This window comes from Clarias gariepinus, chromosome 6, assembly GCF_024256425.1.
Source record: "Clarias gariepinus isolate MV-2021 ecotype Netherlands chromosome 6, CGAR_prim_01v2, whole genome shotgun sequence".
Lineage (NCBI taxonomy): Eukaryota > Metazoa > Chordata > Actinopteri > Siluriformes > Clariidae > Clarias > Clarias gariepinus.
Genome location: NC_071105.1, coordinates 8,408,235 through 8,424,426, shown reverse-complemented (window position 1 = coordinate 8,424,426; position 16,192 = coordinate 8,408,235). Strand labels below are relative to the sequence as shown.

The following is a 16,192-nucleotide window of genomic DNA, read 5'->3' as shown; positions in this document are numbered from 1 at the left end:
TTTCATTATTTGAAACATTGTGTGACGTTTCTTCATGTCAAATTTGTGACAAGAACAATCCCACTTATAAAAAAAACCTCCACCAGGTACAGAAGACGCATAAAAACCTGAGGCTGGAGCAGTGAAGTGCTTTAGATCTTGTCGGTGCTGAATACATTTTTCCCATCCGACATCGAATCATCATGTTGAGGACCGGCTAAGTAGCTCATTTTTACCTGCCTTGCACTACAGTACATGTTAAAGTGGACATGCAGGCAAATCAAACTAGGTCACTTCTAAATTGCATTGTGGACACTAAAACAAATGAGATTCCTCTTTCAGGTATGAAAAAAAAACCTTCCACTTTAAAATGGCCTGCTTTTGCTTTGAAATGATTCGTGATCCCAGATGAGCCATGAAGCAGCACACAGAAGAGGATTTAAGTTCTGCTGACTAATAGACCATGAGAGGGGATTGAGTGTGTATGTCAGCGGGCATGGCTTTACACTGATTTATTTGTTATCTTGTACTTATGGGAGGAAAAGCATAAGAATCCGTAGCTGCTCACCGGCCTCCGGCAAAACATGAGCTGAGAGACGGAGAAAGAAGATAGATGAGCTGACAGAAATGGGGACTGGGAGAGGAAAGAGAGAGAGAGAGAGATAACCACTTTGCTGGTGCAGCAGCACCATGAAGGCAAAAAGCTTGTCCTTTGATTGTCCAGTCTTCTGTCATCCACTGCGGAATGAGACACGCGACTAAACCTGGAGGAATTAAGATGGATGGCACTGACCATTCAGATACACGTGTTCACTGAACAGCTGGAGAAATGATGCAAGAATACAGAACAGTAATCTTCAAAAAATTGAAGTATTGTCTCTACCCTCTGTGGGGCTTCATGTATGAAATATGCATGAATAAATGAATATTATTTAAGACATTTTATTTTACATTTGTGTATCCACCCATCCATCCAAATATATTTATATACTATACTCCTTATCCAGTATCAGGGTCAAGGGGACCTAAAGCCAGGAAACTTAGGGCACAAGACTGGGAACACCATGGCTGAGGTGCCAACAAGGCACACACACATTTGGAAACACCAATAAGCAATTGAGATGTCTTGAGAAAACAAGATTTGAACACCTGGCCCTGGATTTATCATTTCTTCACTTAATTAAATCTAATATAATATGAGAGAAAAAAGGGTTGGGGCAAGAGTTGGCCCAAAGTGCCTAGAGATTGGCTGTTTATGTAACATCGTAGCGGCGACCTCATTTCCCCTCTCGTCTGTTCCAACCACTCAGCAATCAGCATCACCAGAATATCATCTGGGCCCGTATTCACAAAGCTTTTTAGAATTCTCTCAATGCGCTCTTTGTGAAAACAGAATATATGATAACAGACTAGACAGTAAAAACATAATGTTTGTATATAAAAAAATTGTATAAGCATGACTACAGGCTACTTTATGCAAAGTTTCTGTTATAGGCTAAATATCTTAAAGTTGATCAAAACAGACAAATGTTAAAAAAGCCATATGTTACATTTATTTACCATACTGATTTTATTACAGTGAAACCTTGGATTACGAGCATAATTCGTTCCAGGAGCATGCTCATATTTCCAAAACACTCGTAAATTAAATATCCCCATAAGAAATAATGGAAACTTAAATTATTCGTTCCACAGCCCCAAAAAATAAATACATAAAAATAATTAACAACAAAATATAAAGTAAAAAAAAAAAAAAAAAATTAACCTGCACTTTACCTTTAAAAAAGTAAAAATAAATTCAGACAGATAAAAGTTTCCATTTATGCGCGCAGGCGCTGTGTGTGTGTGTGTGTGTGTGTGTGTGTGTGTGTGTGTGTGTGTGTGTGTGTGTGTGTGTGAATCTAAAGTAAAAGGACAGGAGGAATCAGCCCCTCCCGTAATCTGCCATTAAAGCAGGAAAAAAAAAATTTTTTTCTAACCCCCTCTGTGAGGTTTAGACAATTCTCATTTTCTAAATCTTACACATCTTCTTCCACTTCTCATCTTACACAGTAAGTAACATACGTGATACATGATACTCGGTACTCGTAAACCAAGACTTGCTCGTCTTGTGGAACACTCACAAACTGTGTTACTCTCATTCCAAGATTTCAATGTACTTGTAATCCATTTTTGAATGTTGATGGGAACAAAATGGTGCAGCTTTTACCAATTTACATGTTTGTAGGACAGTCTGTTTAAGTTGCACTTTAAAAAAAATTTTTTTTTTGGATTTTTCCAATTTTCTCCCCTAATTTAGTCGTAGCCAATTCCTCCCCATCACTAGGGGGCTCCCACATTAAGGCTACTACTACCACTCAGCCGGGAGGGCCGAAGACTATCACGTGTTTCCTCCCAACCGTGTGACGTCAGAACTTCTTGCTCACGCACCATTAGGGGCGGAGTAACACACTCTGAGGAAAACGCTAGCCGTTCCTTACACAGACGCCCCTGATTGGCTGTAGAGCCGTGATTAATGTGGACGCGCGAGTACCTCCTATCCCTCCCCCTTGAGAGAGCTCGGCCAATCAGCTCTCTCTGTGCCTCCGGCTGTGAGAGGAAAACAGCATCACCCGGGGTTCGAACCTGCGATCTCCGGATGATAGGGCGAGCGCTTTACCACTGCGTCACTAGGAGGCCATAAGTTGCACTTTTGAATGTTATGTAGCCAATCTAAGAGAATCCAAGAAAAATAGAAGGAAGTAAAATTAAAAAAAAGCAAAAAACTAATTGGACAGAGGAGCAGTGTTTACTTTTAGTGTTTGGAGAATGTTTCTTTTTTCCACTATTTTGTCCTCTGCTATAGAAACTCTAAAGTCTCTTAAAAGTCCTCCTCTCTACTCTTAACAATTTTAACCTTAGAAGATGTTTTAATGCTAAGATATTTTGTGAATCATTTTTATCATTACTAAGATTTAGTCCTAAATATAAGGGAAAATTCTAAAAGAACTTTTAGAATTTCATCACTAGGAGCAACTTTGGGGCTTAAGGCGCTTTGTGAATACGAGCCCTAATCATTATCCACACCTGTTTATTACTGGTTCATGCCTTAAACTAGAAGTTTTATTATGCTTGAATGACTAAAAGGTCACTGTGTGATTTAAAAAACACAAATACATTCCACTGAAACTGCCAGGAACTGCCAAAAACTTGCCAAAAAAAAGGGAGCCAAAGAGGCCGTCAGGAAGCCCGGAGAGCTAATTCCTCAAGAGTACATTAAAAATACAAGAAGTTCTGTCTCTTTGGAAGCAAAATATGAAAAAATGAGGGGTGGCTCAAAACTGTTACACTGTACGTGTGGGAGAATGAACAGTGACAATAATAGAAAACGATAAATATTATGTGCAGCTCATACATTTGTAGGGAAAATGATTAAACGTGCATGTGGTAAAGAAGTCCCTTGGTGTCGTGACAGGATGCCAAGCTGAAGTGAGATGTATTTATGGAGTAGTAACAGGTACCTGTGGCTGGTATAAATGATGGCATGATCATTAGTAGACGGAGGCTAATGAGCCACAATATGTCAAGGTCCATCAGGCCCACGAGTCTCCACTCCGCGAGTTCAGAGCCAAATTACTCACTAAGTCATGCATTAAACACAGGCTTTGGCTCCAACCTTCGCTTTTGCCCTCTCCTCACCCCTAGGCTTAGGGGTTTAATGAAGCCTGAAATGTCTGCAAGATATTTTTTGCTTTTGGAGAAAGAGATAAATATTAGAGAAATTGATTTATTTCTTAAGTAAAAGAAGAAAAAAAAAAGAATAGCGAAACTATCATAAAAATAAATGGCACAGTAATACATCAGAGATTTACGAGAGTTAGCTTATTGATGGGGCATAATTATTATGCTATACTACATTGAAAATGACAGTACATAAAAAGGGGAGTAATTACTGAGGACTTAAGAGGCATGTGCCATTACGAAGTCCTTAAGGCATGTCCAGGTTTTATGTCTTAATTCTGCAACAACCGCTTTCACCGTGCTCTGATGCAGTGCCAAGGGAAAATAAAACCCTCTCTCTCTCCTGCTTAGATTCATCTGGGCTTCTGTACTGTGAGTCTGCTAAGAGACCGAGCCCGGCCTCAGCCTGTCAGCTATCGTTATGGCTACCATCGATTCTTTTCAGCTTCATCTGTGTTGCTCACGGCCTGTGAAATAAGCAGATTTGGTGAACTTCACACAAATGAGTGTGTAATGAACTCCATCTCTGACCCTGAACTTCTTGGAACTCTGTCATGTACAACAAAGAAAGCAATAAGCCAAGGGAAATCGATCTGTGACTGATGTTTAATCAAGTAAGATCTCAACGATAATAGGGATTATAGTTTAGTTTTGTTTAATAATAGAGCATTTGAACCCTTTTCTTTCATTAGCCTTAGTTTATATAGAACTTCCACTCGCAAAAAAGTCCCTGTTTATTAGTTGTTACTACAAAAATAAAAATATATTAGAAATAGTGCACCTCTACCAGACGTGGGAGGTAACTGGGTACATGTACTGTAGTACATTTTTCATGTATCTGTACTTTACATGAGTAGCTGTATTAGGGGATACTTTTTAACTTTTACTCTGGTTAAAAGCACAGCACATATCTGTACTTTTACTTAACTATTCAATTAAATAAAATTTTATTTTAACAATTGACATTGTCGCAAAGCAGCTTTACACAATCAAAAGAATTATTTAAGTTTGTATGAAATGTGAATTTGTAAGAAATCAAAATGATAAGATACAGAGAGAGAGAGAGAAAGAGAAAGAGATTTTTACTAAGAAATAGAGTAATGTGAGCTACTACAAGCCCTGTACTTTTAATACATAAGCAAATTGGAAGGTATTTCTGTACCTTTACTCAGGTACACAAATAAATGTCTGACTTCTAGTTTTACTTGAGTAAGGGAATGTCTACTTTTACTCAAGTGTAGGATTTGTGTATTTTGCCCGCCTCTGATTATTACTAACATGAAGCAACAACAGAATAGATCCAAAAAGTAAGAACATGCTGTAACTAAAAAGCAACACCCCCAACCAACCAACAAACCAACCACCCATCCAACCAACCAACCAACCAACCAACCAACAACCCATCCAACCACAGACCCAACTAACCACCCATCCAACCATCCAACCAACCACCCACCCAACCAACCACCCATCCAACCATCCAACCAACCTATCCAACCATCCAACCACCCATCCAACTAACCAAACAAACAACCAACCAACCAACCACCCATCCAACAAACCAACCAACCAACCACCCATCCAACAAACCAACCAACCACCCAACCAACCAACAAACCAAACAACCAACCAACCAACAAACCAGTCAACAAACCAGTTAACCAAACAAACAAAAACAAAAAAACAGCATAATACCATTTTTCTATTAACACAAGTAGGTATCTTGCCTCCTGGTCTAACCTGCAATGTGTACTACAGCAAGAAATTAAATTACAAAGAGCCATTGTTGCCAAAGCTCACTAAATGCCTCCCTGATTCACTGCCACTCCGCTGTGACTTTAATGTTTAAACATGTGGCCGCCTCAACCAAACTCTCATTAATTCATACGGATTAGTTTGTCCTTGGCATTGTTACTCCGACCATCCGTCTTTCTGTACACGCATCCATATGGTGACACTGACGCAGAACTGGTTGAGGATGGAAAAAATAAAAAAGAGGAGCTCTCTGGCTGTGTGATTACACCGCCCTCTGTGTGACTGATCAGCAGCTGCCAGGCTTCACCAGAACAGCACAGAAGCACGAGGACACAGGCACAATTTCCCATTTCTGTTTTGTGCTGAAGTGAAATCAGTGGTGAGGCAGAGAGGAACTGAAGTACGCTATGTGCTGAAGGTGGAGTGGCTTGCTTGCTTGGTGGAGTACAATAGCATCATGCTTTCTGTTCCACAGAAACCCTCATACAAACATGAGATGAGCAATCATTATACACCGAGCCTGCCCTGGCATCACAGACTACATCTGGATACCGAATTCATTTATACATTTGTAAAAATCTATATTACTCATGTGTAGATCATGCATAAATAAAACAATAAAAAAAAAAACATTGTTTTCATTCATGTATGGCTTTGTGATCTGACACAAATAAGCGAGCAATCACCTGAGTTTTTGGATCAATAATAATTCTTTAGATACATCTTCACCTACTAATACTCTCCTTGCTGTAACTTTCGTGGGACCCATGGTGAAACCTGCTTCGTTTTGCTTTTCACTGTTTTTTCACAAGTTTTGAACATCTCCTAGACATACGCGCAACTTAGCCGCCGTTCTAATCAGTTCATTTGTTCGTATGCTGATACATTTTTTTGTTGTTGCAAAGATTAAATTCTTAAGGCGGAAATTTGTAATAAGAGGGCATTCGGATGAAGAGGCTCCGCTGGATATATTCCTCCGAATACAGTATATGTCTAGAACTGCTTTTGCAGTCTCTATAAATCAATGGCAGTTTTTATCACAGTCACAAATATTAATATGAAAACCTTCCCTGGTAATCAATACTGATTAAACTCCCGTTTGGATTAATCCTTAAATCTGGAGGTACTGTACATCCCTCAAACCCATAGTTTTGATGTAAAAAATGATCACTTCTATATTTAAAATACACATATAATAGGAAGTCTGCCCTGATGTTACGAGCATATTGTATTTAGATTGTATTTACTGTATTTACATCGGGTGCCGTCATTAAAGTTAAAGAGGCCAAACTAAACCTTATGTAGGGTGTGAATTTTTTGGCCTAGCTGTGTCCATACACAATGTCGTTTCTTAAACATTTACAAAAACTAAAGCTGAAAATCTCCAGTTTAATATTCAAGTTTTATGGAACTGACTGTATATTGTGTTTCTTTCTTTCTTTTATTATTACTGTACTTTTTCGAAAAGCAGTTGACAAACTTTTTTTCCTCCCCTAATTTATATATAATACTGGAAACTCGTATAGCTATATAGCTTAGACCTAAAACACAACCTGTTGCTGCTGTAACTGTAATGCGAAAACTGCTACCTACAGCAAAGTGAAGAATTGGTGAAGAATTGCTCTTTATATTTCTCAGACACTCCTACGGTAATCTATAACAGCAACTACACTTCAGGTTGTGCTTTAGGAGAAAAAAAAATAAAGAAAGTTTTTTTTTGTTTTGTTTTTAGTATGTCCCCAAATGACTTCCCAGTGCAGCACTTTTCTCTCTAATACCACACAATACCACCACTAATCATTGTGGGTTCCCTCAAAACTGGTTTAAAGCTCTGGTTCCTCATTTCAGTTCTGCTTTTATAACAATATGTGTGTGTGTGTGTGTGTGTGTGTGTGTTTTAAGACATTGTAATGATGGTCATGACCATCTGTGCAATGAAAAAAAATGATTTACTGCTTGGGGATAAAACAAAGTCACACCAGGTGCGTCTAATATCCTAGCTGCAGACAGTGATTATAATACTTGGCAAAGATCTCTTGACATTGTGGCTCAGAGGAGAAACTCCTGTCTTGTTGGCTGGATAAAAGTACGATCTCAACATTCATGCAAGGAGGTATTTCTTCTAACTGGATGAATGTTGAGAGAGTATTTTTTATTAAGCCACTTTCTATACAGTAACTTTCGATAGCCAGAGCATTTTAGTCTTCTTTTGTTTTGCTCTTTTTTTAACATACATATATAGACTCAGGGTTATGCATTGTGACAAATCCTTTTTAGCACAACATGGACAATATGATGAACTAAAGTAAATCTTATTTAATTTTAACCAATTATTCAAACATGACCGAGCAAAAAATACAAAAATGGGTCACATAGGAAGGCAGCATGTTGGCGTAGTGGTTAGCACTGTCGCCTAGCACCTCAAGGGTCCAGGTTTGATTGCATAAACTTTGCATGTTCTCGCCGTGCTAGCAGGCCAAAGACATGCAGATTAGGTTAACTGGCATTCCCCAAATTGGCCGTTACGTGTTTTTATGGTTGTTATTTTTGTGACGTCATTCCCGTATTCAGGTAGTGGCAAAATTTACACCTAATGATAACTATGTCTATCTGACATTTACAAAAACCCAAAATGCACGGTTTGATTTTAACTGACGCCTCCCAGTTAACACTTACTGTACACACTAACACAAAGACTTCCATATAAGCACATGCATTTGTTTTAAATTGTCACTGCCCTATGCTGTGCTGCCAGCCAGTATCTGTGCCGCTTGTGTTTTAAGGGTTTAAACAGGATGCGAAAGGAAGGGATTCCAGCAAACATCTCAAAACTCAAAACTGCTCCTATATCATTTACTTGGCACACAGAAGTTTAAAAGGCTGATGAAAAGGCACGGAGCGTCCCTGAAGTCCCATTAAAGCGAAATGCCACTGTGATTCATTAGGATGGAGGTAGGTCGATATCGACTTTGAATAATTTCTTTCTGCTTTGAAATGCAGTTCATATCTATCCGTGCTTAAAATGTATAAAAACGGAACCTTGTTTTATTTCCTCCAACAGACCAAAGAACAAAAGGTTGGATATTTATGTCAGTGTGTTGGAGAGTCATCAGGCCAAGAATGTCAGTAACTGTGTGGAAAGCACAGGCTGCAATAGGAGGAACGTTTTTTTTTTCTTTTCCTCTGCATTGTGCAGACAACTGCGAACCTCTCACAGGAATAATGAGACTGCAGCACCAACTAATGAATTAGCCTCATTAGCTTTTATCTTGAGGAATTACTCAGTAAGTCCTCCTCCTGATGTAATCAAAGCTGTTACTAATACGAAACAACATCTTAACTAGCCGAGACATCATCTACTGCTCCCCACATGGACACAGTGTTCTGAATGAATAAGGACGATTTGTCGGATTTTAGGGCCACTCACACACAGCTGGTCCTTTATATATATATATATATATATATATATATATATATGAATACATGCTACAGTAGGCATTTCGGTGCAAAAATTTATACATTGCTGTTGTGCACAAACATAAAAAAACAGCCGTTGTGACAGATGTCATGGAAGCAAGCACTTTCATTTCATTTCATTTCATTTCATTTCATTTTTTAAATACTTTCCTGGGGAATAGAATGTGTTTTTAATGGGTCTCTGCATCATACACAAACGTTTCACAGAATAAATAAATTACAGTAGCAGCATGTGACATTCCGCCACAAAAAAATATTGCTTTCCAATTTTCTGAATAGCAAAACTTCATCTTCTCAGCTGACAACGTGATCCCCATGTCATCACCGTGCACTCCTAATCACATTTCAACACCCAAAAGAGACCTATATATATAAATAAAACAAGCATACACACATATACTGTACATCTGCCCAAAGGCAGTTCTATAATATATGTGGAAATGTTCTCGAGGGAAATCAGTCGGCCAGCAGCCTGGATCGAGTTACAGTAATAATGACGGCAACGCCATAAAGCAAATGTTAGGCCAACATGAGTCTCTGAGTTGGGGTCCGAAAGTTCTAAGAGCTAATTTCTGGAACTATTGAAGTCCTTACACTGTATCTACGAGTCAAAACCGTTTTGACAGTAAAAACTTCCTTTACTTCTCTATACAATTCCCGGCTACACTAAAGCACTTATCCCAGTGTTTCACTAGTGCTTGCATACCATCACGTTTTTTTTTTCACAGTACTGTACACCATGGTTGGACTGCCTGCATCACGTCTGAAACACTGGCCTCCCAGAAACTACTTTAATGCTCCAAAAATGTGGAAATGGCTTGGAGCGAGGTCGGGACTGTACAGCTCCCAGCCGAGTTCCTGTAAAGTTCCCAGAGACACATGCCTCTCTTTCACAAGTTGGCGACAAGGTATCCGTTGATTTTTAAGGATCAGGCTCCATTCACTTGCAGATTCACTGTGGTTCCCTGGAATGGTGGGAAAACTAGCCAATTGTGGGTGTGTCAACTATTGTCATGTATGTAGAAGAGGATGGATAGCACTTTTCACCAAGTAAATAAATAGATAAAAATAAAATTTTAATTATACTAACACTTTTTCTTGGTTAATACTTTGCAACAAAGCCTTGGTATATTTGTTTAGCAAAATTGGCTTAAGCATAGCTCATAAACACTACGAGAGTCTGGCCTTTTTTTAGATTTAGTTTTCCAGGAGACCTGTCTGAGATCCCAACTAACTCAGCAATCATTATTAGTTAAATAAATGTATTTCAATAATGCTATTTCAGATATGCTATCAATTGAGAACCTATTCTTTCATGCTAACTGCATGACTGCAGACACCTGTTACTCTGTTTATTCTGGAGATCAGGAAGTCTAATGCAGCAGCTGTTTACCTTTTTGTCCTTCACACCCTCATCGTCTGTCTTAGCAGCATCCAGGTCGGTGACGCCTCGGCTGAACTCGTCCACCGTGCTGTCGGGGACCGGCGGCTCTTCTGCATCGATGTCTGTCTCTTCAGCCAGTGTCTTCTCAGCACCGGTCAACTCCCGGTCTACAAACAATTTACCGTCAGTGTTATCGTATCAGATTAATTCACCAAGTAGACAAAATATTAAAACAGTTTAAAAAAATTGATATTTATATTAATTTTTTATCTATATCCATATTATAACAAATACCCCACTTTCATTCAAAGTTTAGAATGCACTTGCTGCCATGGGCAAATAGATTATCTTTCATTATACAAAAGACACGAAAACTTTAACAAGATGTGGGATATTAGAAACCAAATACATTGGTTAGCCAGCCAGGAGAGCAACATTGAGGAAGCCCAGATGGGCAACCAGCAGACCATCAGCGTCCAGCTAGGACAGAAGACAAATCTCTCCATTAGTGGTTCATCATCTTTGGAATGCACACTTAATCAGCTGGGACGGAAAATTCCTGAAGCCCTCCTGAGCTGGGTAAGTTAATCCTACTAGCTAAGACTATATACGCTGAAGTCTAAACTGTGGCTAAGAGCAGGTTCTCATGTTTAAAGAGATCGGATGAAGTAAAGTTATTATTAAGAAGGCTTTTCATATATGTTGAAAAAGTTTGGGTGTTGATCCGTGTGGATACCGATGGTGGTGATTAAAGAAGTGTGTAGAAAACTTGAAATAAGCTATGTCTTTAACAGAAAGACCTTTTTAAAGTCTCTCATTTATTGGTTTTCATCAATGTGTGCAATGAGATGAAAAACATTACATTACTCCATTAAGGCTCACTATAAATTGCAACACATGAATAAAATTAGTACAAACCAGACTGAATATATAACAGGAATAAATGCATGTAAATTGTGTAACTGCAATGATTCAGTAAATTCTTCATGCAGAGGACGTATTGAAGGTTTATTGTTGATAGACAGAGATGTGTGAGGGAATCAGAGGCTTGTTCTAGTTCACTAAAATAACTACAGTATAGGGAGCATTAAAGCTGCATGCTTGCTCTGTGGTTCACTACTGGCTCACTGGAGTGTTGATGATGCTTCTGACATTGTCACTGAAGCAGAGAGGCTCACATTGTGCTGGAGCTGATGCTAACAGGAATGTCATACCACTGTGACAGTGATGGCTACGCTAGCGTTGGTGCAGGGACTGGGTCTGGGACTGGGTGACTCTCGTGTTGCCGAGTGCTGGTGCGTGGGAGACAGGAAACTCATATGCATTTCAAAAGGAAGAAGCTCCGGGGGGAATGAAGAGCCACAGAGCAGGATAATATAATAAGCCTGATCTGTCTGCTTAAGGAGTGGAAAAATAAGAGCCATTGATCATCACAAGCACTGCTTGACTAATTCCCTCTTGTTAAGCCTGACTGTCCTCAGTATAAAACTAAAAAGAAAAGATATAAATATACGTATGACTTTCTGTCTATGGGATGAATATGAAGGGCATGTTTAATAGTATTCACTAAATCAATCTCGCAACTTCCCATTCCTTCTATCCTGAAAAAAGGACTTACTTAATATTTTAATACGACCGAAACAGTGCATGTGCATTGGTTTAAATCATTTTGACCCACGAGTAGCAAAAGAATGAAATATAACAGATTAACATACTTTATCAAACAGAATAGCTTTACATAACTGCCTAATTTACTTCACTGCACTTCAGTTATAAAAAACCCCACTTGACATTTTAACTAATAGTATGAACCTTTGTGCTTGCGATTTCATGACTTCAGATGTTCTGTTTGAATAAAAAAGCATTTTCTTCCCAGTTTTTCTCTTTGAGAAAACCAGCACTATCTATTACAAACTCATGCTGAGTCAAAAAGAAAACCATTAACCTTAATTTGACTTACAGAGTTTCTGTAATGAAGATAAATTTACTTAATGATATTTACAGTGCAAATGTCTTGAGCCATCCCTGATTTCCCTGATAAATTGAATTAAGATATATAGGTTATTCCCCAAGTGGCGCAGTGGCCGTCTTCTATACCAGTTACCATTTACAGGCTTGTGGGAGGGCCTGACGCCTATCCCAGATAACTTGGGGTACAAGGAAGGGGACACCCTGGAGGTGGTGTCCAGGCTGCCCAATCCGTCGTAGGGTACACACGCTGCATTTTGGGAACAGTTGTTAGTCTGTCGGCTACTCCAGTTAATGAGCAACTGATCCGCACAACAACTTGCCACAGGTTTTACACCAGATGCCCTTCCTGACGCAACCCTCCCATTTTATCCGGGCTTGGGGCCGGCACTACATCCAGTGGCTGGAGTTTTGTGCAATGGCTGGGAATCAAACCTGGACCTTTGACATGGTAGGTGAGAACACTACCACTGTGCCACCAATGACATTTTGAGAACAGTAATGTGAAAGTCTTTGAACTGTGAGAGGAAACCAGAGTACACCGAGGAAACCCACCAAGCACCAAGAACATGCAAACAACACAAACAGATCTGAGGTGGAAATCGAACCCACGACCCTGGATGTTCGAGGCCACAATGCTAACCAATTCAAGATCCAATTAAAAAATTGGTTGTTTCTGTTACAACCTCAGCAGCAACCTCATTTCCCCTCTCATCTGTTGCCAACCACTCAGCATTCAGCATCACCATTATCCGAATCTGATCGTCGGTCATTATGTAATGACATGAGAGTGTATGAGAGTGACCAGGTATAGGTTTTACCTTGTAGACCGGAGTCTGTGCAGGTCTTGGGGCTTTCACCATCCTCCTGGCCATCTGCGTTCTGCTGGGTATGCTGCAGGCTGAGTTTGTGGCAGACCTCGAACGCTTGACCCACTGTCCGCACGATCCGCATGGCCTGGCTCTGTGAACAGCAACAAAACAACAACTCGATCATTTGGGAAATGTACAACAAATTAGCCTTTTAATGTTATCGCTGAGAATGTGCAACGCGTGAGCAGAATGAGAGAGAGAGAGAGAGAGAGAGAAGGAGAGAGAGAGAGCTTGACTCACTAACAAGTGAAAAGGTAGAAAACTGCTGATGCCAGTGCTGTCAAATAAGAGATTGGTTTTAGATGTAAGGTTGTGAGAGGAAACACATTTTTGGGCCCGTCTCTTTTACCCAAGATGAAATCAAGATCTATGTGCAGGTGCAGAGTGCGTGGGTCAGGGAACTGCTTTAACAATGTTTTATTCAGTGTGTGACTGGTAATCCAATACAGGTTTATTTCTATAGCCCTTTTAACAAAAGGTATTGTCAAAAAAGCAGATTTAAAGAACTCAACATGTAGATTTAGATCCCTAATGAGATAATATCTAGAAGAAAACCTGTGTGTGATACAGGATACGGGAAGAATTACAATATACAGACATAGAAGAAGAAAAGAAAAAAAGTACTAAGTGTGTCAACATGATGATAATATTATTTCCTTTACCATCTCCCCAAACGGTGCGGTCTTGATGTACAATAGTTGCCTTGTTCAAGGTCTAAAAAACCCCAGCAGCTTTTCAACACCAAGGCTTGGTTCACATAACAAGCCACACTGTTCAATTCTGAGTTGCTGGTCAGAACAGATTTGTATGTCGTGATGGTTCTCATTCATAATTTCAAGTCTTTTATCTGACTCTAATGTAGACACATCTGTTCTTTGAAATGGCATGCATGTCGACATCTATACACTTTAGCTCACATTATCTGGGTGTAAACACATCATATTTCTATGATCACTCATGCATTTGGACGCATTTCTAGTAAACATTTGCTTAGGGTTTATCTCTGGAGGACGACAAGCAAATAGTCAGCTGTATTCGTTGAGGTCCAAGGGAAGGAACAAAGTCAGACACCTTGCTTTACCCGCTTTTGGTAAGTGGTTAAGGCTGTGGGTTACTGATCAGAAGGTCTGGGGTTCAAGCCCAAGCACCGTCAAGTCATCATGTTTGAGCTCTTAAGCAAGGCCCTTAACCCTATCAGCTCCAGGGGGACTATAACCTGGCTGACACTGAGCTCTGATCCTAGCTTCTTAACTGGGAAATGTAAAAAAATAATTTCAAAGTGCTTTAGGGTACTAAATTAGCGCCTAGCGGTGCTATTAAATCCCCTGATTGACATCGGTGAGCGCACTACACATGCGCAGATGCGTAAAAGTCGCATAAATTCCAATCAAACTACTAACATGTGCACTAATCAGTCATAACATTACTGTAGGTTTGCTTAGGTTCGGGGTCACCTTGTGCCGCTAATAAACTGTGGCTTCTTAGGGCCCCAAGAAGTGTGCCATGGTGTGTGGCACCAGTACACTAGTCGTGGTTCTTTTGGGTGTTGTGGGGCCTGTGTGGTTGGGTGATTGATCAGTTTGTCGGAAGTTTTGGCTCTTTGTCTGCTCGGCCCCGTGCGCAGCAACGGGTGCTCTAGTGTATTTTTATAGTGGCCAGCATTAACCTTTTTTTGCCAATTAAGGTTGCATTGGCATTTCTGTAGGATTGGACCAAAGGGGCTGGTCCTCATGGGCATGGGTGAGCCTTGGATGCCCATGATCCTGTCACCAGTCTACTGGTGTATAACTGATAGACGATTTTATTCCATTCTCCTGGTGGTGATGTTAATGTTTTGGCTGATTGGTGTATGTTACTTGTAAGAGGAAACCAAAGAACCTGGATGAAAATGTTTTCCCTCTGTGCCATCTGACTGATTGCCACCTCAAAAGTTTTTCCCTTTTAATTTGCAAAAAGTAAATTGCACGCTTTTTCTCTCCTACAAGCTAGGCAGCACTAAAACACTTAACATTTAACGGCGCTTGTTCTGTCGAATAAATCAAAAGAAATGGCTTTGACGTAATGAGACCGACGGTATGGTTGATGGTATCAGTACAGTGTGAAGCCCTCTTCCTCGGAAGAGCTCCGGGAGGCTTATTGCTGCCGAGGTACAGCTGCTGATGTGCAATGACTCTGAACGCCAATGAAAATGTGCTTTAAAGTGATGAACGCTGATACTGAAGAAAGAAAGAAATGAACCAGCGATCCAGGAGAGGCTTCAATCTCTGATGAACAATTACGTTCCACAGAGCCCCGCGTAAAATAATGGGCCACTTTTGAGCCGGCGCGCTCCCAAACGGCCACGCGTTCACCTTCTGAACCTGTAGACGCTGCCCTGAAATCTCTCATTTGGCTGCAACGGCGGAACGAGTGGATCTGCGTGTGTCAGGACACTATAATTACATCCTCCGTCTTTTTAACTCATTGCTTTGTATTTAGAGGTGAGAGTCGATGCCAATGGAAAGAGCTTACTCTTCCTGAACATGACCAGCTAGTACGAAAGTCGCTTCATCTAAACCCAGAAGATTAAACTATAGCACACAGGATAAAAAGCTCTGAAAATAAAGCTTGGAAATGAAAGAGACCGCTAAAAAAACAAGTGACATTTTTCCCAACCTTCCCTTCTTTAGTAATTTAGCTTTAAGATCAGTAGCTTTCATTTCATGATGCTGTTTGTTTTCAGGTCTCATCATATCATATTCAAAAGTCTCAGTGTTATGGTCTCCATAATAATACAGTATGTGAATCACAGCACACAACCATAAGACAAACCCATCAGATCATTTTCAAGTTTTTTATTAACACTATCCCGCTTTATCCTGTATACACGTGACCTGGAGCCTATCCCGGGAGACTTGGGGCACGGGCCGGGGTACACCATGGACAGGCTGCCAATCCATTACAGGGCACAAACACTCACACACTATGGGAAATCTGGGAATGCCAATTAGCATTATCTGCATGTCTTTGGATTGTGGGAGGAAACCGGAGTACCCGG

At 40.1% G+C, this 16,192-nt stretch overlaps 1 protein-coding gene across 1 annotated transcript in view; it reads right to left on the bottom strand.

Moving 5' to 3' along the window:
* Positions 1–16,192, bottom strand: part of nos1apa (nitric oxide synthase 1 (neuronal) adaptor protein a) — a 132,025-nt gene that overhangs the window by 18,842 nt on the left and 96,991 nt on the right. The window contains exons 6-7 of the mRNA XM_053498459.1: positions 13,105–13,246; positions 10,325–10,482 (exon numbers count right to left, since the gene is read on the bottom strand). Coding sequence (XP_053354434.1) covers positions 10,325–10,482; positions 13,105–13,246 — 300 coding nt within the window. The remainder of the gene's footprint in view (positions 1–10,324; positions 10,483–13,104; positions 13,247–16,192) is intronic.